This window comes from Pyrus communis, chromosome 3 (assembly GCF_963583255.1).
Source record: "Pyrus communis chromosome 3, drPyrComm1.1, whole genome shotgun sequence".
In the NCBI taxonomy this organism is placed as follows: domain Eukaryota; kingdom Viridiplantae; phylum Streptophyta; class Magnoliopsida; order Rosales; family Rosaceae; genus Pyrus; species Pyrus communis.
Window position 1 is genome coordinate 27354172 of NC_084805.1, and position 23214 is coordinate 27377385.

General features: G+C 39.1%; 3 protein-coding genes across 3 annotated transcripts; 2 read left to right on the plus strand and 1 right to left on the minus strand.

The window, feature by feature from the left end:
* Positions 1-510: 510 nt before the first annotated feature.
* Positions 511-11015, plus strand: LOC137730060 (homeobox-DDT domain protein RLT1-like). The gene is made up of 18 exons (XM_068469127.1): positions 511-1289; positions 1385-1840; positions 2413-2486; positions 3109-3510; positions 3587-3676; positions 3752-3916; positions 4016-4238; positions 4554-4654; positions 5149-5235; positions 5338-5487; positions 5589-5744; positions 6184-6393; positions 6527-7231; positions 7317-7871; positions 8268-8900; positions 9002-9106; positions 9381-9641; positions 9858-11015. The coding sequence occupies exons 1-18, from the start codon at positions 1145-1147 to the stop codon at positions 10695-10697; spliced, it is 5358 nt and encodes a 1785-aa protein (XP_068325228.1). The 5' UTR covers positions 511-1144; the 3' UTR covers positions 10698-11015.
* Positions 11016-11149: 134 nt separating this feature from the next.
* LOC137730061 (uncharacterized) lies at positions 11150-13333 on the minus strand. Its single transcript, XM_068469128.1, has 3 exons — positions 12988-13333; positions 12221-12651; positions 11150-11827 (listed from the first exon to the last, which is right to left on the minus strand). The coding sequence occupies exons 1-3, from the start codon at positions 13150-13152 to the stop codon at positions 11389-11391; spliced, it is 1035 nt and encodes a 344-aa protein (XP_068325229.1). The 5' UTR covers positions 13153-13333; the 3' UTR covers positions 11150-11388.
* A 1613-nt stretch (positions 13334-14946) lies between these two features.
* Positions 14947-23021, plus strand: LOC137728854 (uncharacterized). Its single transcript, XM_068467638.1, has 22 exons — positions 14947-15737; positions 15961-16075; positions 16269-16369; positions 16619-16710; positions 17158-17293; positions 17386-17454; positions 17609-17710; positions 17868-17966; positions 18451-18561; positions 18816-19022; positions 19337-19444; positions 19792-19887; positions 20004-20060; positions 20262-20408; positions 20509-20568; positions 20678-20782; positions 20953-21114; positions 21271-21344; positions 21730-21853; positions 22067-22158; positions 22252-22369; positions 22477-23021. The coding sequence occupies exons 1-22, from the start codon at positions 15033-15035 to the stop codon at positions 22633-22635; spliced, it is 3039 nt and encodes a 1012-aa protein (XP_068323739.1). The 5' UTR covers positions 14947-15032; the 3' UTR covers positions 22636-23021.
* The last annotated feature ends 193 nt before the right edge of the window (positions 23022-23214 follow it).

Consider the following 23214-nt stretch of genomic DNA (forward strand, 5'->3'; position numbering starts at 1 on the left):
GTGACAAATTGCTAACTCATTTACCTTATAAATAGAAAAAATGTATCACTCCAATAGAATACTGAAACAAGTAGACAAATTTGAATCATTTTGTCTTGCCGGCCGATGATGTACAAAGCCCATTTTCTAATCATCCACTTCACAGAAGCCCAGCCCAATGGTGTACAAACTAGAAACGGGGCCCACAAACTGAGGAAAGCAGAAACACATGCTCGATCCTCGCTCACCCAATGACAAGATCGCATCCAACGAACACACAGAATCCAAACCAACGAACACCAAGAACCCTTCGATAAACACACGCACACACATGATGATACGATGCGATAACATATTAACTTAATTCAACCAAAACAAAAAACATAAAACAAAACAAAAAAAAGATGAAAACTGAACAAAGAAAGAACCTTAAAAATTGTTGCCAACAAAAAAAAAAAAAAAAAAAAAAAAAAATCTGAAAATTCAAGAAATAAAACATATATACAAAATTAAAACAAAACAAGCAGCTGAGAGTCCAACACACACGACACAAACATTAAAAACCGAAAAGTCATCGTTTCACATGAAAGTAGCATCGTGTGAATTTAAAAAACACAAAAATTTAGAAACAAAAAAGTGAAAAATCAAATATTATGGAAGGTGGTGGAATTGGAATTAGAATCAGAGGGAGGAGGAAATACTACTGTTGCTGTTGCTGTTTTTATAATGTTCCTCGTCCCCCTGATTTTCCCTTTTCCTATTTTTCGATATTATTAATATTAATCATTGTTTTTGTTAATGATGTTATTGTTTGTTGTTGTGTTTTCTTTTCAATCCCCGTAAAAATTCAACATTTATTTATTCCTAAATGTTTATTCTTCGTATTCTTATTATTCCATCATGATAATCCTACGCCTTTTTTCTTCTCGATCTCGTCTTCCTTGACTGGTACGGTATTTTGTTTTTAGAGAGAGAAAGAACGAACGAGAGTTTTAGAGAGAGAGAGAGAGAGAGGGAGAGAGAGAGAAGGGGCAAGGAAATCGGATTCCTTTGGAAGACCCAGTTTTTTATGAGAATTTGGGGATCAGGGTTTCGAGGTTTGAAGGTTTGAGGGATTGAAAGGCGGAAGCTTTCGGTGAAATCCCAGATCTCGGTCTCGATTTCAATGGAGGCGGCATCGGAGGGAGAAAATCAGAACAAAAATCATGAGAGCAATAGTAAATTTAACAATTCCAGTGAGGGGCAGAGCAAGCCCAAGCGTCAGATGAAGACCCCCTTTCAGCTCGAAACCCTCGAGAAAGCATATGCCTGTAAGTTCGATTCCTTACAAAATTCTTTTGTAACTTTTGGTTTGGATTTCTGTGGAAATTGAAGTTTTTGTTTTGATTTTTGGGTTTTTGGTCAGTGGATACCTACCCGTCGGAGGCGGTTAGGGCTGAGCTGTCGGAAAGATTAGGGCTTTCCGATCGGCAGTTGCAGATGTGGTTCTGTCACAGAAGGTTGAAGGACAAGAAGGAAGGGGGTCCACCCAAGAAGCAGCGGAAATTGGCACCCGCTTTGCCTGAGCCTCCTATGGATGATTTGGCTCATGGCTCAGAGCCGGGTAGTGATTATGGGTCGGGCTCCGGCTCCGGCTCAAGCCCCTTTGGTCATGCACAGTTGCGGAATGTGGTGGCTAGGGGTGTGGCTGATGACATTCCAATGAGGGGAAGGAGGTATTATGAGTCGCCACAGTCGAAATTGGAGCTCAGAGCCATTGCTTGTGTGGAAGCTCAATTGGGAGAGCCATTGAGGGAAAATGGCCCGCTTCTTGGGATAGAGTTTGATCCTTTGCCGCCAGATGCATTTGGGGCACCTATAGGTATAATTACTGGGTTGCCTTGTTGATTTTACAGCTCAATTGAGCAATGCCTTGTACTTGACTTATGTGGGACTGGATTGCAGCATTGTGCAGGGAATTTTGTGCATATTCTTGTTAGTGGGTTTATGTTGGTCTATTTTTCTCAGAGTATATTTGTATTCTGTACACCCTTCTATAAGATAACAGAAAATATTTTCATGACTTTGTTTTGCCATGTTTAAATGGGTCAATACGTAACCAGTTTTTCTGATAATTAAGTTTACTAGTTTGTTTAACATTCGTTCCTAGTTTGGTTTAAGATTAACATTTGCTTTGAAGGCTTTATGCTTCACGGTAGTTTAGCAAAAAAGTTTTGAGTTCCAAATTTTCTCATCTTGTGGTGGTCTAAAAGTATAGACTTTTACCCAAAGTAAATGCATTGTAATCCGAGAAGTTGTGAAAAAACATACAATTTAGTGCTTGATAAAATCAGATTGTTACCCTAGCATATTATGTCCTGTTATTTGAATGATTTTTTTGGTATGCATTTAGGTTTCCTGCTAACCCTTTTGATTATTTACTTGGTGAAGCAGTTGCGGAGCAGCTGAAGCGGTCTGCCCATGCTTTGGAGGGCAAATATGAGCGTCATGATGCAAAACCAAATAAAGTCTGTCCCTTTTTCTTTGATCAATTGATTATTTTTATACACTGTATGATGGTATGTGCAATATGATAACATCTGCTCTATAAGATGCTGGCGAGCCATTAAGTGGTATACACGTACTGCCCTTCTTATTAGTATGTGACATCCTTCAAAACTTAAAACCACAAGATAATCTTGTGGGGGTTGGATGAACATAGGGCTGGTGGTATTATTTTGCAACTCAATTGAGTACTGTTCGATGACTGCAGCAGTATCTATAGTTTCTGTGCCAGTTTTTAGAACTCTAATTCGATTGAGCATGCTTCAAGCAGTCTGAGTTTGAAATCTTAGCAAGAGTATTTGTATCTTTGTCCAAATCTTCTTAGCTTAATTTTATAAGAGTGATTTAAAGTTGTGTTTAGTTGCATGACTGGTAACAAAACAACTCATTATTAACTGTCTGGGTACTCTTTCTCCCTTTCGTTCCCTTTTCCTCCTTGTTGTGGGAACTAATGCATTAAAATTGATTTTGTACTGTTGGTATTCTTATCTTTTTCTGTTGCCTGCAATTTTCGGTGTTTATGTACTCATGTGTCCTCAATTCTTTTTGGATGAAACATTGAATTAGAATGAGTTTTCATCCCAGGTTGCTCCAAGGACCCTCCATGAATATCCCTTTCCTCAAGATCACTCCAGTATTCGGTCTGATGCATATGGACAAGTCTCTCAATCTCATTTTCACGATTCAGCCATTGATGGTCCATCTGCAAGAACTTCATCATTTGCTGTAGGAAATGAGCCGTTGTCAAGGGTTCATGTTGTCCATGGTCATGCGTCGCGTGTTCGTCTTCTGTCTCAGCAGGAGAGGCAAGCGGTGCCTTACTCATCTCCTGTTGATGATGGAAGTCTACCACAAAGGGACTCCTTCACTAATGTAAGAGTAAATACTCAGTTTAGTGATCCCCCTGTTGTTGCACCGGAAAACTCTAATGTATTATCTGAAGATCAAATTAATGACTCTATTCTGCGAATGGAGAGGAAACGCAAGGTATACTTGTGCAGTTAACTTTATTTGAATAGTATTTTTTTTCTCAGCCAAGGACTTAACTAGTTGCGCCTTGTAGAGTGAAGAAGCGAGAATCGCTAAAGAAGTTGAAGCTCATGAGCTGCGGATCCGGAAGGAACTGGAGAAACAAGATATTCTGAGGAGAAAGGTTCTTTCAGTCCTAAACAATTGTTTCTGAAGCATAGCAGTTTGTATGCTGATATTTTGAATTTTCTGCTTATAGAACGAGGAACGAATGAGGAAGGAAATGGAAAGGCAAGACCGTGAAAGACGAAAAGAAGAAGAGAGGTTGATGCGTGAAAGGCAGCGCGAGGAAGAGAGATTAAAGCGTGAGCAAAAACGTGAAATTGAACGAAGGGAAAAGTTTTTACAGAAAGAGTATATAAGAGTAAGTTCGAGGACTTACTAATGTAATGCATATGTGATGCATCTTTGATTTTTCATCATAACGTGATAAATTCTTAACCCCCCTGGGTTTATCGTGTAGGCTGAGAAAAGGAGGCAGAAGGAAGAGCTTCGCAAAGAGAGAGAGGTAGTGAGACGCAAAGCTGCACTTGAGAAGGCAACTGCACGCAGGCTTGCTAAAGAATCTATGGAGCTTATTGAGGATGAGCAACTAGAACTAATGGAGTTGGCAGCTGCAAGCAATGGTTTGTCCTCCATTATTTCTATTGATCTTGACACCCTGCAAAACCTTGATGCATTCAGAGGTAGGCGTTGTTTGGTAACATGAATACCTCTCTTAACCCTTGACATGGCTGCTTAGAGTACCAAATTATATCTTCTAGCCCTTTATAAATCCATGTGATCTACTATTCTATTCAGTATCCTCCCAATTGGTGTATGTTCTCTGGCACTCATTCAGAGAATTTTGAAGTTAAATCTTTTGAATCTTCTTGAATTCAGTTTAATAAGCTTGATACTGACCGATCCAGGACTTTTAATGTACTAAATTGAGCAAATAAAATATGCAGTCTATAGTAACTCTATAAATTTATTCAATGACGTGATTTTTCGTGGTTCAGATTCTTTGGTTGCATTCCCACCTACGTCTGTGCAATTAAAAAGACCATTTGCAATTCAGCCGTGGATCAATTCAGAGGCGAATATTGGTAACCTTCTCATGGTGCGTTCTTCCTTTTTCCTATTAAACGAGCTTTTAAAAGTACCTTATATGCTGATATCAACTATTCTTGTACGATTTATGGGTACAGTATGTCTTGTGCACAGGGCATAGTCAGTAATATCTATGGTCCAGCCTCTGACTATTGTGATAGTTTCACTGTGCTTGTCTTTCTTCCTGGTCTTGCGTGTGTTCCCTAGTTCTATTGTGGAAAAACGATGATAAGCTTTTATAGGTTTCGTGGACCTATAACGATGCTTTCTGGCACTTCATTATTTAGTAGAGGAGACTAATTATCACTTGTAAAGATGTTGTTCTGATATCATTTGGTGTATGTGACTGTCTTATTGGTATGTGATCTCACGGTTTTTAATTTTGTGTCTAGTTATAAATTAATTGTTCTCTCCAGTATGCATGTTACTTGTAGTAGATTCTTTGTTGCTGATATTTGAATTAATGCCTCCGATTCTGATGTTTGAATGTTGTGATGTTAACAGGTTTGGAGATTTTTGATTACCTTCGCTGATGTTCTCGAGTTATGGCCCTTTACTCTTGATGAGTTTATTCAAGCATTTCATGACTATGTGAGCCACCAATGAGTTATTTTATTTCAAAATGTGCTTTCTAATTATTTGTTCTTCATATGTTTTCTGCTGCTCATAGACTAAATACAATTTTGATATTAGGATTCAAGGTTGTTGGGTGAGATCCATGTTGCTCTCTTGAGGTTGATTATCAAAGATATTGAAGATGTTGCAAGGACTCCTACTGGATTAGGAATAAATCAAAATGGTGCTGCTAATCCTGGAGGTGGACATCCACAGATTGTTGAAGGAGTAATCTCCCGCTCTCTTCATGCACGCAGTTATTTTGTTTGCTCATTTTGTTGCTTTTTCCTAATATTTCTTCATATTTTGGATTTTACTATTCGTTTCAGGCATATGCATGGGGCTTTGATATACGAAACTGGCAGCAGCACTTAAATCTGCTAACATGGCCTGAAATATTCCGGCAACTAGCACTCTCTGCCGGATTTGGGCCACAGCTGAAGAAAAGGAGTATTGCATGGTCATACACACCTGATAAGGATGAGGTTCCCTTCTCAATTCTTTATAAGTTATCTCCTGTATCAGTTAAGAGTAGTGAAAAAAGAAAGTGAAATTTATATACATAGTTCAAAGTAAGAGCATCAAAACTTAGATGTTTGGCTTTGCTTAGGTTTGATTTGTGAGTTGAACTCGATGATATGACGAAATTCAGACTTAGCTTAATGGGAACTACAAAGGAACCCATATGAATATCATTCAGACTAAGCTTGACGACTAGTATTAGTGCAGTGCTCAAAGACTTAGTCTAATACTGCAGTTACATTTTATGTTCATACTTCATATTAAGCCACCTTATTGGTGGCTGTTCCTGTGTATATTTTCTAAAATCAAATTAGTACATTCAGACGTTACAGATTTGGAATTTCTTCTGTTTTATTTTTGTTGCTAAAAATTGCAAGACTCACTGTACAATTGTTGTTACAGGGTAAAGTTTGTCAGGATGCCATTTCTAATCTACGAAATGGTTCCGCAGCTGTAAATGCATTTGCAGTAATGCAAGAGAAAGGCTTACTGGCTCCAAGAAGATCCAGACACCGGTTGACTCCTGGAACTGTAAAGTTTGCAGCTTTTCATGTGCTTTCACTTGAGGGAAATAAGGGACTAACAGTGTTAGATCTTGCAGAAAAGATTCAGGTGACTAAAATTTATTGTTAGCAAAAATTCTGTTGTGAGTCTTGTGACAAGAGTAGTCTTTTTGGTAGTGGGTTTTATGTTCCTCATTCCTGATTTCTTTTTATTTGTCCATTATCTGTTCTTTTTTTGTAAGAAATCTGGCCTTCGGGACCTGACAACAAGCAAGACTCCCGAAGCTTCAATTTCTGTTGCTTTGACAAGAGATACTAAGCTCTTTGAAAGAATAGCTCCTTCAACATATCGTGTACGAGCTGCTTACAGAAAGGATCCTATTGATGCTGAGGCTGTACTTTCAGCGGCCAGGAAGAAAATTCAGATATTTGAAAATGGAATTTTAGCTGCGGAAGATGTCGATGATGTTGAAAGAGATGATGCTGAAAATGATGAGGTTGAAAGAGACGAAGACTTTGAATGTGAAGTTGATGAAGATCCTGATGTTGATGACTTAGCTACTCCATCAGTTGCAAAGAAATCCCCTGATGATTACAGTGAAGTAATTAGTTTCTCAGAAAATGGAAAGGACAGTTTATGCGGCGATGTTGGACTTGCTGTGAAAAATGAGTTTGATAAGGATGTTTCATGTTCCCCCGTCACTGGTTCCAAAGATGCATTCTGTCCTAGTGCTTCCTCAAAACAGTGTGTTTCGGGTGTAGATATTAGTAATAGTAATCTTGACCAAGAAAATATGGAGATTGATGAAAGCAAGTCAGGTGAGTCATGGGTTCAAGGACTTACAGAAGGGGAATATTCTGATCTCAGCGTGGAAGAGCGTCTTAGAGGTCTTGTTGCCTTGATTGGTGTTGCAAATGAAGGAAACACTATTCGTGTTGTTCTTGAGGTAAATATTTCCTTTCAAGTTTTTGAAATCAATGTATTGCTGTATTTTCTGTGTAAAACATAAATTTGACACCAAAATTCAACAGGATCGATTAGAAGCTGCAAATGCTCTTAAGAAGCAAATGTTGGCAGAGGCACAGCTGGATAAAAGTCGCCTAAAAGAAGAGAATGTTGGTAGGTTAGATTTTCAATCTTTTATGGGAGGCAAAGCTGACGTACAAGCTACCGGAGTAGAGGACGGCCAAAGTCCCTTACGGGATGTTGATAACAGAAACATTGAAGCATCTCCAGTCACTGCAGAAAATCAAAAGTCTATCCATGGGTCACAAGGTGTTCAGAATCAGCTAAATGGTGTGCCTGTTGAAAGGACCTCAGCAGCCCAAGATTTCTCCATGGGTTCTGATAACTTTTTGTCTCAGCAACTTGCATATGCATCAAAAAGGTCACGCTCACAGTTAAAATCATATATTGCACATAGAGCAGAAGAGATGTATGCATACAGGTCCCTGCCTCTTGGTCAAGATCGTAGGCATAATCGATACTGGCAATTTGTTGCATCTGCATCAAGAAATGATCCTGGTTCAGGCAGAATTTTTATTGAATTGAACAATGGAAGCTGGAGGCTTATTGACACTGAAGGGGTAACGCTTAACAGTTTTTATATTCTGTTTCAATGGCATGTGTCTCTGTGTTTTTGTGTTTCTTTTTGCACAAATGAATGTTGTTGGTTATGCAGATTACATTATATCTTTAGGATAAACCATTATTGAGCCCTTCATCCATTTGATGTGAATCAAAGTTGTGTTGGGCATCATTTCCTTCTCAGCAAAGTTGGAAACTTATTATCCTTTTATGCTTGATAGATTTGACATGCTGTTTCAGTTGGCAGTATGTCTTAGGTTCTCAAGTCACATTTGTAATAGGTTTTTGTCTGCTTGTTGGCGTGCTTAAATTTTATGCTTGCTAGATTTGACATGTTGTTTCATTTTTTTAAAGAGCTTTATGATCATAATATTTTGAATTCATTGTCTGTATAGGCCTTTGATGCTCTTGTTACGGCTCTGGACACACGCGGGATTAGGGAATCTCATTTACGCTTAATGTTGCAAAAGATTGAGGCATCCTTCAAGGAGAATGGTCGGAAAAATGCACATTGTCCTAACAATGCAGGCCCGAGTAAAAACCATGTTAAAAACGAAGCCGGCGAAATGGATTCTAGTCCTGATTTCCCTTCTCGTTTTGACAGCCCTGAAAGTACAGTCTGTGCTTTGAATTCTGATACAACGCAGAGCTTCTCTTCTTTCAGAATTGAGCTCGACAGAAGTGAAACTGAGAAAAGGGCTGCCTTGAGAAGGTATCAAGATTTTCAGAAGTGGATGTGGAAAGAATGCTTTAATTCATCTACCTTAGGTGCCACGAAATATGGGAAGCAGAGATGCAGACCGCTGTTTGATGTTTGTGATGTCTGCCTCAGTTGTTATTACTTTGAGGATTCCCACTGCGATACTTGCCATCAGACTTTTGATGCTTTCAACAGAAATTTTGACTTTAATGAACATGTAATTCAATGTAAAACAAAAAGGACGTTGGAACCTTGGGATTTCCATGTTCCTTGTACTTCTGTTCCCTTGGCCAGGAGATTGCTCAAGGCATTAATAGCTCTTGTTGAGGTGAGCTACTAATGCTTTACACCTCGGGTTCTGCTGGCATCTAATGTATCCACGCTTGATTTTTTATTCAGTCTACATATCACTCACTTTTTGTTTCACAGGTATCTACCCCACCAGAGGCTCTTCAATCGGTTTGGACTGAAGACCGTCGAAAGATGTGGGGAGAGAAACTGAATGCGTCATCATCAATGGAAGAACTTCTACAGGTTTCTATCCCTTTACTTGTTTTATCTTATGCTCAACCCTATATCCCCAAGAAATTTTGTTTTTCTGATTTCCTTTTTTTTGTTTTTTACAAACAAAATGAAAAGTATCGTGTGGAAATATTTATCCATCGTTTTCACTTCCATTTTTCTCCATGCTATTCTATTCACAACTCACCAGTGAGTTTTTGGGCCTGTACGACCATGGCTCCCCGTATGTCTGTTCCCATACTTTTTATATGATAAATTGCTCATTTTTGGACAAAATTCCTCGCAGACATTGACTCTGTTTGAGACTGCTGTGAAGAGAGACTTTCTGTCATCACACTTTGCACTGACAGAGGAATTACTGGGCTCCTGCAAACAGTCGGGGGTTATTCGCGATTATCTTGACAGTGGATCCGTTCCTGTACTTCCTTGGATACCACTTACCACTGCAGCTGTGGCTCTGAGGCTTCATGAGATAGATTCAGCAATTACATATGTAAAGCAAGCGAAACCTGAGCCCACTGCGGACAAGGAAATGGGAGAATATCTTGTGAGTTTTCCCTTTTTCTCTTTGCTCTCATTCTTGGTATTCCCAGCAAAAATAAATAAATTGAAAGAGAATCTGCTGGAAACTTGGTGATAGAAAAGCATGCAAATCTTTAAAAGACAGCTTTTATGAAATTCCATAGATGTTGAATTGATGTTGGTGGTGTATATACATCTTCTACCGTGTCGTTCAACTTACATGTGCTTTTTTCGTCTACAGAATCAACCTATGAGACTTCTTACATCGAGGAGTGAGACTGAACTAACAGAAGCAGGCCTCAATGAGTACACGAGGGAAGACAACAGTACTCACCTGAAAAGTGGACGAAACAGCTTTAGACGTGGTAGAGGAGGTCGAGAGCAAGGACGCGGTAAAAGGTGGCAGAAAAAGGTGAATAATCCCAAATCAGTGGTAAGTCGTCGGAACATTAGGGGTAATGAGAATTTGAATCAAGGGTTGAGAACTGTGGGAAAACGAACGCAGGGACAAGGGAGTGGACGGGGTCGCCGAACTGTTAGAAAGAGGAGAATGAAGAACAGGGCTGTTGAGGAGACACCTCTGGGCCGTATGAGTGACATACGCAGCAGCCCTGAGAGTGGAGGAGAATCGCCAAGAAACTTGGCTGAGGAATGGGATGATGAAAAGATCGATATGAAAGGTGATGAGCAAGGAGAGGGATATGAACAAGGAGAGTTGGAAGAGGGATATGAACAAGGAGAGTTAGGAGAGGGATATGAACAAGGAGAGTTAGGAGAGGGATATGAACAAAGAGGCGCATTGGAATCTGAAGACGAGGAACAAGCAGTGGGATATGAACAAGGTAACTGGGAAATTGGGTTTGATGGGACTTCCAGCGGATGGAACAGGGGTTTAGTAGAAGCTAGTGACAACGATTTGGATACTTCTGAAGATGACAATAACGTCATGGAAGAAGTGAGAGATGAAGATTCAGAAGGGGATGTAGATGTCGATATGAGTGATGCCTCAGATGAAATGCCAAACGCGATGAGAAACGATGATGGCACAGAGTCGGAAAGTTCAGATGACTATAGTGAATGAAGATCGAAATATGAACTGCCTCTGCGCAACCGAGGTACCCTGGCTGCATACAGTTTTAGATAATGCAGCTTTACTAGCTGCTCGTCTCATCCTGGTGACGGAAATCAATATCGGCCTCCCCAAATCTTGATTTTTGCTATTATAATTATTAGATTAACATTTCCATTTGATGGATTAAATTGCTAAGTGGAAGTGTATGGATAGAGGATACTGGTTTAGGGGGAACTGCAATAGTTTTGTGGTGTAACGCGTTAAGTCATTAAGCGTGTAACAAAACCATTTATTTACCTAATCAAAAGGTGAGCAAGTTACTTATAGCGCAAGCAACACATGTTCTTGTATTTTTAGTTTGTGAAATGCCAAGGACATTCTTTCAAAAGTCAAAAACCATTCCTTCAAACATCACTTGTGCTTGCACACACTCACTTTACATCTCAAGAATCTCTCTCAATTTAGTCGTCGAATTAATTTTCAAACGTCAGATCTAAAGATAGAAATTAAAAGATGAAATTCAGATGAGACTCAAAGCTTTATTCTCTGCTTTCATAAGAGCTAGAATCGCTCAGTGTACTATTGGACAAAACAAATGTTTAACCTTACAAAGACAAACTATTAATACAAAGATCCCAGCCATCCAAAAAATATACACAAGCGCCCTTAGATTCGCATAGCACATCGGCTCGAATTCTGATCAAGCCGGCAAGCATTTCTTAATTCCAGCCTTCTGTTCGGCAGTCAATCTTGTCGGAAACTTGATGTTGAATTTAATTCTGAGGTTACCCTTCTTGGAGGGGTCTTTCGGTACGGGCATTCCCTCCCTAGGGACTACCTCCTCATAGTCTGGGCTAATCACATTGTTGATGGGGATGGTGAGGCTCCTTCCATCTAGGGTGGTCAGGCGGACAGTGTAGCCTGTTAGAGCTTCTGCTAGAGTAATCCTCTGCGTGACAATAAGATCGTTCCCATCCCTTGTGAATGTGCTGTGTGGTTTCTCATCGATTATGAACACAAGATCCGCAGGAGTTATGTTTCCTTGCTCGTTCCCTTTCTCCGGGAAGGTGATTTTGGTTCCCTTTTTCCAGCCAGGCTTGATTTCTATGGTTAGTATTTCCTCCACTTGCATGGTCTTCCTGCGTAACATAATTCGAACACATTGCTTTACTAGTACATTCAAAAGATGAGAACCCAAAATACACAACACGCAAAACTCGCGTTTTTTTTCCCCAACAGACATTCTAAACTATTCTAATCTACGGAAAGAGAAAGTCAAACTCGATTGCAAGAAGGCGGGAACCCTGCCGTCTAACCTAACTCACATCGGCTACATGAAACTAACATTAGAAAGCAAGTCAATGCTGACATTGTTGAAATTGGTGAATAATTAATCACAAGCACCTACTTTTTCTACAGGAAAGTGAGCAAATCAAAGGATAATCAACGAACATGACTAATTGTGCGAAAGGAGAAAAAGATGGGCGGAAATCGTTCTCCTTGTATAAATTGAGTAAGAATTAGGAACTTACCCGCTTGCATCTGCGATTTCCCTCGAAATCTTCATCTTCTTGGTAGTCCCCTTGTACAGCTCCTCAAGGCTACAAGGCAGCCTCTTCTCTATAGGTGGAGCTTTTCGTGGCGCATGACTCATGGGCCGGCCTTCTCCGAATGAACTAAACACGTCCTCCCCAAACATTCCACCAAAAGACCTTCCACCCCTCATGCCTCCACCGCCCATTCCGCCTCCCATTCCACCCATGGGGCTCGAGAACCCAAAGAAATCAGCAAAAATGTCGTCGGCGTTTCTGGGGTTGAATCTAAACACATTTGGACCGTCCCCGGTTTGGAAGAAGGTAGCTCCACCGCCAGGCCCACCCGCATCCGGCGGCGGCACTTGGCCTTTCAGTCCTTCTTCTCCGTATTGATCATAAATTGCTCTTTTCTGGGGATCACTCAGAACCTACAAAATAAAAACACAGAAAATCAGATTCCAGGTTCTGGGTTTTAATTATAGTCTCCAAAAACGTGCAAAGATTGAATTTTTTGTTTTAAAAAAGTGTTCCTGTATAAATCTACAAAACGTGAGAAGATTGAATTTTTATGCCGTTTGAGGAATTTTTAGATGAAAAAAGGGGCAATTTAGCTTCGAAATCCAAAACCCAGATGAAAAACCTTCTCTTATCAGATTAAAAACACACTAATTTCAACCGAAATCAATAGAAATTCTTCAAAAAAAGAAAAAAAAAAAAGAGAAGAAAAAACAGAGTGAAGGAAGAAAACTGTAAGGAAAACGAACCTCGTAGGCCTCAGAGATCTGTTTGAACTTGGACTCGGCTTCCTTCTTGTTGGTGGGGTTCTTATCAGGGTGCCACTTCATGGCGAGCTTTCTGTAAGCTTTCTTCAAATCGTCGTCGCTGGCGTTCTTGTCCACCTGCAGAAGCTTGTAGTAATCCACACCCATCTCTTCTTCTTCTTCTTTTTTTTCTCCTTGTGTTTGCCTTGCAATTATTATTATCGTCCTGCAAAAAGCTTTGCCAATGGCTCGAGCGCTTGAAGGCTGTGAAAATTTATATCGGAAGATGCCTTGAGATTATTTGACGAACACGGGATGTGGAAGGGAATAGAGACCTACTTGTGGAAGGAACCAGAGTGGTGTGGAACTTTCGAGATAAAGTTCACACTGTCCAGTTTTGTTTGTAAATAATGACGTGGTACCGCAAATTCTGTTGGGTCAAATTTGGTGAATCCGGATCCTCTTTGTGAGGATCATGAAGATTCTTAAATCGTGTCCGTTTATCGTATATTATATGGTCAAAAATTATTTTTAATATTTTTATTTAAAATTAAACACAAATAGTACTTGACAAAAACTGATCGCACGATATACAATGAACGAACACGATTTATAGATCCTTAGATCCTCACCAAAAGGATATGGAGAGGATCCTGTTGGAAATTTGGTACCCATATAAAAGGCCCAACTGGAAACCCAAAGTTTCAATTTTTTTTTGAACAAATGATATTATCTATAGTATAAAAAGATGGTGGATTTAGCCTCACAATTTGCGAGTAACAATGTGGTGTAAATTCTCCTTTGACGAGAATCGAATTTAAAACATTTCACTTACAAACAAGTGAAAATGAAACCCAAGGTTTCAATTTGAAGTTGGCCGACAGTAAAAGGCAAAGCACAAAGGAGGTATGAGGAAAAAGGGAATGTTGTGCCTCATATTGTGTTTTGGAATCTGAGGCACTAGAGTGCCACACCAGTGTCTGAGACGCAGCTGGGCATGGCAATGCTGAGTAAATTTTTCAAAAATTGTTCAAGTTATTCTTGGATAATGATGGGGAAGTTCGCCAGTACCTTGGGACGCAAGAGATCATCTTCGGTGAAGAGTATGAAAAGCTTGTTGTGTTGTAATAATGTGTAATTCTTTTTTTGCTTAATTTGTATTATGAGTGTGAAATATTAAAATAATTGAATTTTAGTATTATATAAAGGGAATTGTTTTGCCCTTTGCCAAAACCAATGAAGATTGCCTTTTCATCTACGCATCCACACGATTCATCAATCCCATTGCTCATTGGACCCAATGTCAAAGATCCATTTAATTAATTATTATGCAATCATCTCCTTCAACTCCAAAAACAATATTTACAATCTAACTTTTTGTAAGTTGTCTGGGCAAAGAGTTTAATACTTGACAGTTAGGCTTGTTCCTAAAAAAAAAATTGTTTATTCTAAAAGCACTTTTAGTAATTTAAAATCACTTCTTAATTGAGCTCAGTCTCACTGCAATTTTGTTTCATTTTGATTCTATTACTAAATATTGTTTTTTGGGTAAAACTTTCATTTTTTTCTTGGGGATGAGCTCATTTCTTTCTTGCGAATAACATATTTTTCACCGTACAACTTTCATAATCAGAACATTTCAATTTATTTACATATTTGAATGTCACTCCTATAAAAAAAACCATTTCAATGACAAATTATTTAGTCATTTAAATGTATAGAACAAATCAATAATTTATGTATCAAGTGATATATTCATAGTGAATCGCCTATTTATTTGATAACAACAGGCAAGAAATAACGAAACCTCACCATAAACACATGAGGTCGGCCACTTGCTATCCCACCCCCACCCCCCCACACCCCCAAAAAAAAACACCCAAAATCGAAAAGTCCAAAAACCCCTTTTTGCTACCATCACGGTCGTTCACTCACAGATTCCCTGTGATTGCACTCAAAGCTCCCTCCTTCGTCGTCTACCTCTGGACACCCCCAACCTCTCTCTCTCTACACTCGAATGCGATCTCTGCAAACACCCGAGTTCTACAATGTCGACGATATCGTCACGATTTCTCCCCATCAATGACCAACCGAAGCTCGCATTCTCATCTTCCACCTCTCCGCTCCCTCCGTTTCCCCAACATTCTCGAACCTCCTCGAGACCACGGCGATCTTCGGTTCCCTACACCCGCACTCGTGTCGCAAAATCGATACGCGCCTCCGCCGCCCAACCGCCCTCCGCCACGTCGTCAGTCACGCTCGAAATCCCAGAGACCGAATCCGACCCGTCCGCCACCGTCTTCGTGATCCGGGCCCGGAACCGCATCGGCCTCCTCCAGGTCATCACCCGCGTCTTCAAAGTCCTCGGCCTCCACGTCGACAAGGCCACCGTCGAATTCGAGGGTGAATACTTCGTAAAGCGGTTCTTCGTCACCGATTCCCGCGGCGCGAAGATCAGCGACCCGGAGAGCCTCGAGCGGATCAAGAATGCCCTGGCGGAGGCCATTGAGGACGGCGGTTCGGTCTCGGTTGGTCCCACCAGTCCCACCACGAGGGGCGTCGTAGTCCGCCGTCCAGGGTCGGGTCTAGGCCTGACATTTGGCTCGGACGGCGCCAAGGCCGAGAGGATGTTCGCGCTAATGGATGGGTTCTTGAAAAATGACTCAATTAGCCTTCAGAAGGACATTCTTCGTCACGTTGAGTACACGGTGGCCAGGTCCCGCTTCAGCTTCGATGACTTTGAGGCTTATCAGGTAATGTCACTTGAAAATTTGTAGTTTTTTGGCTTAATTTTCCGTTTATTTTGATCTACCAGCTTCCAAATTTGGCATAAGAGTGCAAAAGTTGTGTGTTCTCAATTTTGGCGGGAAAAGTTCTTCACTTTTCATTGTTTATGATTTTGTTTTGATTTGGGTTTTCTGAGTTTTGTTAAAATTAATCAAATGTGTATTTATTTAATTTATGGGTATTTTGAAGGCTCTAGCGCATAGTGTGAGAGACCGGCTGATCGAGCGTTCGCATGATACTCAACTTTACTTCAAGAGGAAAGACCCTAAGCGCGTATACTTCCTCTCGCTTGAGTTTCTTATGGGTATTATTCGTGTACTTCAATTGGAGTTGCTTTATCCAATCTATGCACTTTTGCTGATGATCATCGGATAGATTAATCTTGCAGTGATGTGACTTGTAGTTTTTCATGAGTTCCCAATTCAAGTGCTGTATGCATCTGTTTGATGTAGCTTCTGGCTTGCTCTACTGAAATATTATTGTTATTGAGCTTTCAGGTCGTTCCTTGTCGAATAGTGTCATCAACCTTGGCATTCGGGACCAATATGCAGACGCTTTAAGCCAGCTTGGCTTTGAGTTTGAAGTTTTGGCAGAGCAGGTCAGCATGCCCACCTTTTTTCTTCATCTTTTTTCCTGTTTTGTATGCTTTTCTTTTCTTCGTAAATCTCTTATTTGAAAAATTATTCTGGTGAATCCGCGACATTGCTTTTTGACTACCCTACTTTGTTTCTTATATTAATGGGTGGAACAACTTTCCTCTAGAGTTTTATGGACAACCCCCTTTTTATGGAATTTATACTTTAGTCTTCTTTTGGATAAGTTTTATTTTTTCTCCTGATATTTCAAGGAAGGAGATGCTGCCCTTGGTAATGGTGGCTTAGCCCGTCTTTCAGCTTGTCAAATGGATTCTATGGCAACTCTGGACTATCCTGCATGGGGGTATGTCGACTCTCTATTAGCATATACTAATCTTATACGGTAATACCTCCATTGAAGTTTTGTCATTTAATAATAGGATGATGAGGCCCTTTTAGCTCTTTGGTCTCTTTCCTTCTCCAAGACTTGGAAGTCTAGGGAAGGGACTCAGGGAGGGTTACCTCTGTTGTATGTACTGTAATTCCCATCCCATTCGATAAAGAAATGCAGCAGACATGATTCATTGCAGTTTTTTATTAGAATAGAAACACTCTCTGGAGAAACCAACAAACTATTGATCCAATAGGAATTGCTTTTATGTGCCTCACTTGTCCTATAAGTTAACGGTTTTGACAACTGAACTTGTTAATTAGTACAAAAATTCCACGCCAATTTTATTATGGAACTAGTTATTTGTCAACAGTTTATTACGTGGAATGTGATTTATGATGTTGCATATTTGATTTGCAGTTATGGACTACGTTACGAATATGGATTATTCCGCCAGGTCATACTAGATGGCTTCCAACATGAACAACCTGATTTCTGGTTAAACTTTGGAAATCCTTGGGAGACAGAGCGGGTTCATGTAACGTATCCAGTAAAGGTATTGTCTTGATATCCATCATATCTCCTAAAACTTAACCTAAAACCTCCAAAGCTTTACTAATTGCTCTTGTTATTATGTACATGGATAAGTTCTACGGGGTCGTCGAGGAGGAAAATCTGAATGGAGAAAAACATAATATTTGGTCCCCTGGAGAAGTGGTAAGACAATAAACTCCATTACATAGTTAAGGCTGCATTCTTCTACAAATCTTTCAATATTGTTTGTTTTATATATGCAAGATGGTTTGCATCTTGTAAACATGATGAATATAATTGGTTATTTCAGCTTAGTGGTTTGTCTCCACACTGCTAGGTAGAAGCTGTGGCTTATGATAATCCTATACCTGGTTATGGAACAAGGAATACCATTACTCTCCGTTTATGGGCTGGAAAGCCAAGTGATCAACATGATATGGTAAGTTTGTACTAACGTTAAACATTATGCATTTCCGGACATGCATTTTCAATATCTTTGTCTCTAATTATTTTTCACAGTTCAATAGAATCCATCTCTTGCCTCCTAGAAATTTTAGGTGTGATTAACTTTTCTATGTAATACTCCGTGTATGCAGGAAGCTTATAATACTGGAGATTACATCAATGCTGTTGTTAGTAGACAGAAAGCAGAAAATATAAGTAGTGTTTTGTACCCTGATGACCGTTCTTTTCAGGTTTGCTGGTTTCTTCTTAATGTGGTCATTTGGTATTTATTGCTTATTTAAAATGTATTTTTAAAATATATAGTATAGCATTTGAAAGACGGTGTGTTCATCCAGAAACTCGCTACCTTCAATGAGTTGAAGATTTTCTATTCTGCTTATTGTTAAGGCTTTTGTACATTCCAGGACAGTTTATCAACATATTGTCATCTAGCATTCTGTATAAGAATTCTCTAGGCAGGTTTACTCAAACGTAAGGGATTGTGAAAACATGTTTACTTATTTGAAGAAGAAGATGAACAGAAACATGGTTTTATATTATTGTTCTTTTGTTTTATCTGCATGTTTTTGAATGTTTAGTGTCTTCGATGTTTGGAATAAAAGTCATCTACTCAGCTACCCATGCAATTTTCCAAGTGAATGACTCATGTCATTTTTAGTTTATTGTTGTTTGGCATGTAGTGATATTGCCTTTTCACTTTGCCCTATCTTACAGGGGAAGGAACTGCGGTTGAAACAACAATATTTCTTTGTCTCTGCATCCATACAAGACATTATTCGGAGGTTTAAAGATGGTCACAGTAACTTTGATGAATTTCCAGAAAAGGTTTAAATCTCATTACCATGTGTTTTATCATCTTTTGATTTGTAAGGAATAGAGAATATATAACCCAATATGGTGGCTTATTTCATGATGCCAGTGTTTTTACTCATCATTTGACATTATTGTTTTAGCCACAATTAATAAAAGGATAACTTTACTTTTCCTTTGGCATATTGGGAATTCTTACTGATACAGTTATTCAGGTTTGCTTTTCTGTTTGTCATTTTTATTGGCTCATTTTTCCTTGTCTTAATTAGGTTGCTCTGCAGCTGAATGATACTCACCCATCTCTTGCAATAGCTGAGGTTATGAGAGTGCTTGTTGATGAAGAGAATTTGGGTTGGAATAAAGCATGGGACATTGCTTGCAAAATCTTTTCGTTCACAATACATGCAGTAATTGCTGAAGGGTTGGAGAAAATCCCTGTTGATTTACTGGGCAGTCTTCTCCCACGTCATTTACAAGTGCGATTCTAACGAGTCTCCAATAACTCTGAATTTCTTCTTATTCTCGTTCTCCAGTAACTCTTACCTGGCAGCTTTTACACACACACATGTTTATGTAACAAGATGAGTGGTATGCTAGTCTTTGGAAATATTAAATCCATTTTTACAACAGTTCATCTTTACTTTTAGAGTTCCCTTTCCATCAGATTGCTATGCTTTTTCCTTAGAACCTAATTGTAATTTCCCTTTGAATTATCTACTCAATAGCCAGTATCTTATGGAACTATTATCTTCTCACTTAAATAATTGCGATAAGCTTTTTGTTGCTCCAGATTATATATGACATAAACTTTAAGTTTGTGGAAGAGTTGAAGAAGAGGATTGGTTTAGATTACAATCGGCTGTCCCGGATGTCAATTGTTGAGGAAGGTTCTACAAAGGTATGCCTAAAATCATGTTATCTTGTAATTCATTGTATATTTGAATGTGCTCTTCTGGTAGGTATATGATTCTGGTCTTACAACCGTGATTGATGTCTGGTATTATCTGTAGTCTTTTGTACACTATAGTCTATCAATTAAACCATTGTGCTTATTCTTAGTCATATTGTGTAATCCTGTGCATCATCCTCTTTTAAATGATGACATAATGTACCCTTGGTTTCTTTCTTTCACTTTTAAAACTACATTCTTAGGTGTTTATTAATTTTCAGTGATTTTAAGCATCCTTTGGTCCGATGCGAAAAATGTTTGGCAATTTAACCATTAATTACCATTTGAGTTGACAGAGTATCCGAATGGCAAATCTGGCAATTGTATGCTCCCATACTGTGAATGGTGTTTCCAATGTACATTCAGAATTATTAAAAACAAAGTTATTCAAGGTAATATGTGTTCCTTGCATCAGTTCATCTTCCCCTTGACTTATGATTCAGTTGAAGATGTTCAAACTTCTTATATACCTTAAATTAGGTCATCTGACTCCTCTTTTGTTTCACAGGACTTTTATGAGTTGTGGCCTGAGAAATTTCAGTGCAAGACTAATGGTGTTACCCAGGTATGAAGTTCATAACATCTACAAATTCTATGCAAGACTACTGATGTGATTATATTGAAAAACATTTCTCATGGCTCATAACATATTCAAAGGTTGCTCTAATGATGCACTGATGCGTCACGGGTTCATGGTTAGACATTGAGTGTAACATATAGTTTATGTATGCATGCATGTGATAATGTACTGACATTGATTTCACAGCGTCGCTGGATTGTAGTGAGTAACCCTAGCCTGTGTGCTCTTATCTCAAAATGGCTTGGAACAGAAGCTTGGATTCGTGATGTTGACCTTCTAACTGGCTTGCGTGAGTATGCAGCAGATGCCGACCTTCAACAAGAATGGATGATGGTACTCTTGGCTTGATATTTGTGCAGCTGCTTAAGAACCGAAAACCTATTATGGCTTTGTCTTCTTTTTTATTTTAATTCTATATATTATCATGTTGCAGGTTAAGAAGGTTAACAAAATGAGGCTTGCTGAGTACATTGAAGCAATGAGTGGTGTGAAGGTTGGTTTGATGACAAGTTCTTAGAACTTCTATCCGATTCATTTTTTTCTCTCTTTTGTTTAGAAGCTATGCCGATCTTACATGTGCATTTTATCAATTCCAACTGCAGGTTAGTTTAGATGCAATGTTTGATGTGCAGACAAAGCGAATACACGAGTACAAACGACAGTTGCTGAATATACTTGGCATTATCCATCGATATGATTGTATCAAGGTGAAGATGGTTTTCTAGGGCAAAGGACGTTATATTCCATGCTATATTCTTAGAACTTATTAACCAAGCAGCACCTTATACCTTCTAAAGGGAACTATCCTTACCCTCCCTCCAGCAATTGTGCATGCCTATTTTCACAGTAAACTAATAAGTTTAGCACTTTGCTGCAGAACATGGAGAAAAGTCAACGGAATAAGGTTGTGCCCCGTGTTTGTATTATTGGAGGAAAAGCTGCTCCTGGTTATGAAATTGCAAAGAAGATTATCAAACTTTGTCATGCTGTAGCAGAAAAAATAAATAATGATGATGATGTTGGTGATCTGTTAAAACTGGTAAGAGAGAGAATTCTGTATCCCTCTGTGTGTTCTTCCTATCCTTCTTGTTTTGTACAAGTATTGAGGGAACTAACATAAGATAGTCTCTGGTCTTGCACTCTACATATGGATATTGTTATCTGTTATTCTGATGCAATTTCTCTGTTATTCCAGGTTTTCATTCCTGATTATAATGTATCTGTTGCTGAATTGGTAATACCCGGGGCTGACCTTTCACAGCACCTAAGGTCTGTAAACTTTGCAGCATGTTGATTAACTTGATTTGACGAAACCCCAAAAACATAACCTTTCAAAATACTAGGCAGATTTCTTGCCAAACTTAAATTTTATTGCGCTTTTCGTATTGATATCTCGACATTACTGTTCAAGCGACTTCCATTTAACAGTACAGTATAGCCTAATGACAAGATTGTTAGACTATTATCTACCTCACCATGGTTTTCAATTAAGATCTTGCTATTTTGCTTGCATGCCTGATAGTGATGTTGATGGTAAGGAGGTACATATGCATATTCCCTCTTGCATGGTCATTATCCAAAGCTCTACTGTCTGGAAATTCTGTAGTCTCTAGTATGCATATGCATCGAATAATATGCAACAATTCCTTTGCAGCACCGCAGGACATGAAGCGTCTGGAACTGGAAGCATGAAGTTTCTTATGAATGGATGTTTACTCTTAGCTACAGAAGATGGCTCTACAGTTGAAATTGTTGAAGAAATAGGGGCAGACAACCTGGTAATTTTCGACATTCTCTACAGATACCCAGCCAGCTTGATGTAGTTGGATTCAACTAATTGGGATGTCAAGTATTGTTAACCAACTGAAATTTTCTTTTGCTGCAACTGCAGTAAGACGGCATCTATGTGTTGACTATTTCTAGATTTTAGATCAGTTTATATTTGTTATTAGTATAGCAGAGATAATTCTCCTACAAATTTTCTTTCCCAGTTTTTGTTTGGTGCAAAGATTGATGAAGTTCCCAAATTGCGAGAGGAAGGATCTGCTCATAAAATGCCACTGCAATGTGCACGCGTTCTCAGGTAGGCAATTTCAGTCACTTAAGCACTCTCAACTTAGCCAGTTAGCGATTTGTGTCAAGATTCTAATTTTGCTGTGGTATTTATTATGTGTAGGATGGTCCGAGATGGTCATTTCGGCTTTAAAGACTATTTCGAATCTCTATGTGACAAGGTGGAGGGCAACGACTTCTATTTGCTTGGATCTGATTTCGAAAGCTATTTAGAGGCACAGGTAATGTGTTTGTGTTTTATCGGCAGTCCCAAACCAACGTGTATACGCACATTTTGGTGTTTAATAACTTAATCTGGTGCATGGTATTTGAATCTGTATGACTACAGGCCGCTGCTGATAAAGCATTTGCGGATCCACAGAAGTGGACTCAGATGAGCATCCTTAGCACAGCCGGGTCTGGGAGATTCAGCAGCGATAGAACAATCCGAGACTACGCGGAGAAGACTTGGGGAGTTGAACCGTGCAGATTCCCTTCCGACGGCTAGCTCACCCTCACTCCCACCGTAGAAGCAACATTTTACCAATGTGAATCGGTGGTTAATAAGCTTGCTAATAACATCTCTGTCGAGATATAGCGGTTTTGGCAGAGAGAGAGAGAGAGAGAGAGAGAGAGCTCTTATGCATATATTGCAATCGAAAATGTAATAACATAGGCTATAGCTTATACAGCCTCGAGAAAATAATTTACCCGTAAAGTTGGTAACTCACCGGTGGATACTTAAGTATTGTTCGGTTGAAGAAGAAGCAATTGACTTTGTAATTTGCCAATTGAATTGCTACTTTCGTTAAAGATGTGTTTTCCTATTTGGGGTAGCAAACCCATTTGCTACTTCGAAGATGCTTTTCGAATCATACGTAATGGATTTGGAAATGGCTAATATATTTTTAGTTAAAAAAATAGTGAATTTCAAGTGTATTTGTTTTTTTTTTTTTTTCAAATGGAGATCAACTGATGATTTTGTCATGGTAATTTAGTTTCTAGAGGCCAGAAAGATTTACAGAGCATTTTAACCTCTTCTCGGCCATCATTATATAATTCATCAGTGTTAATAATTGAACTTAAA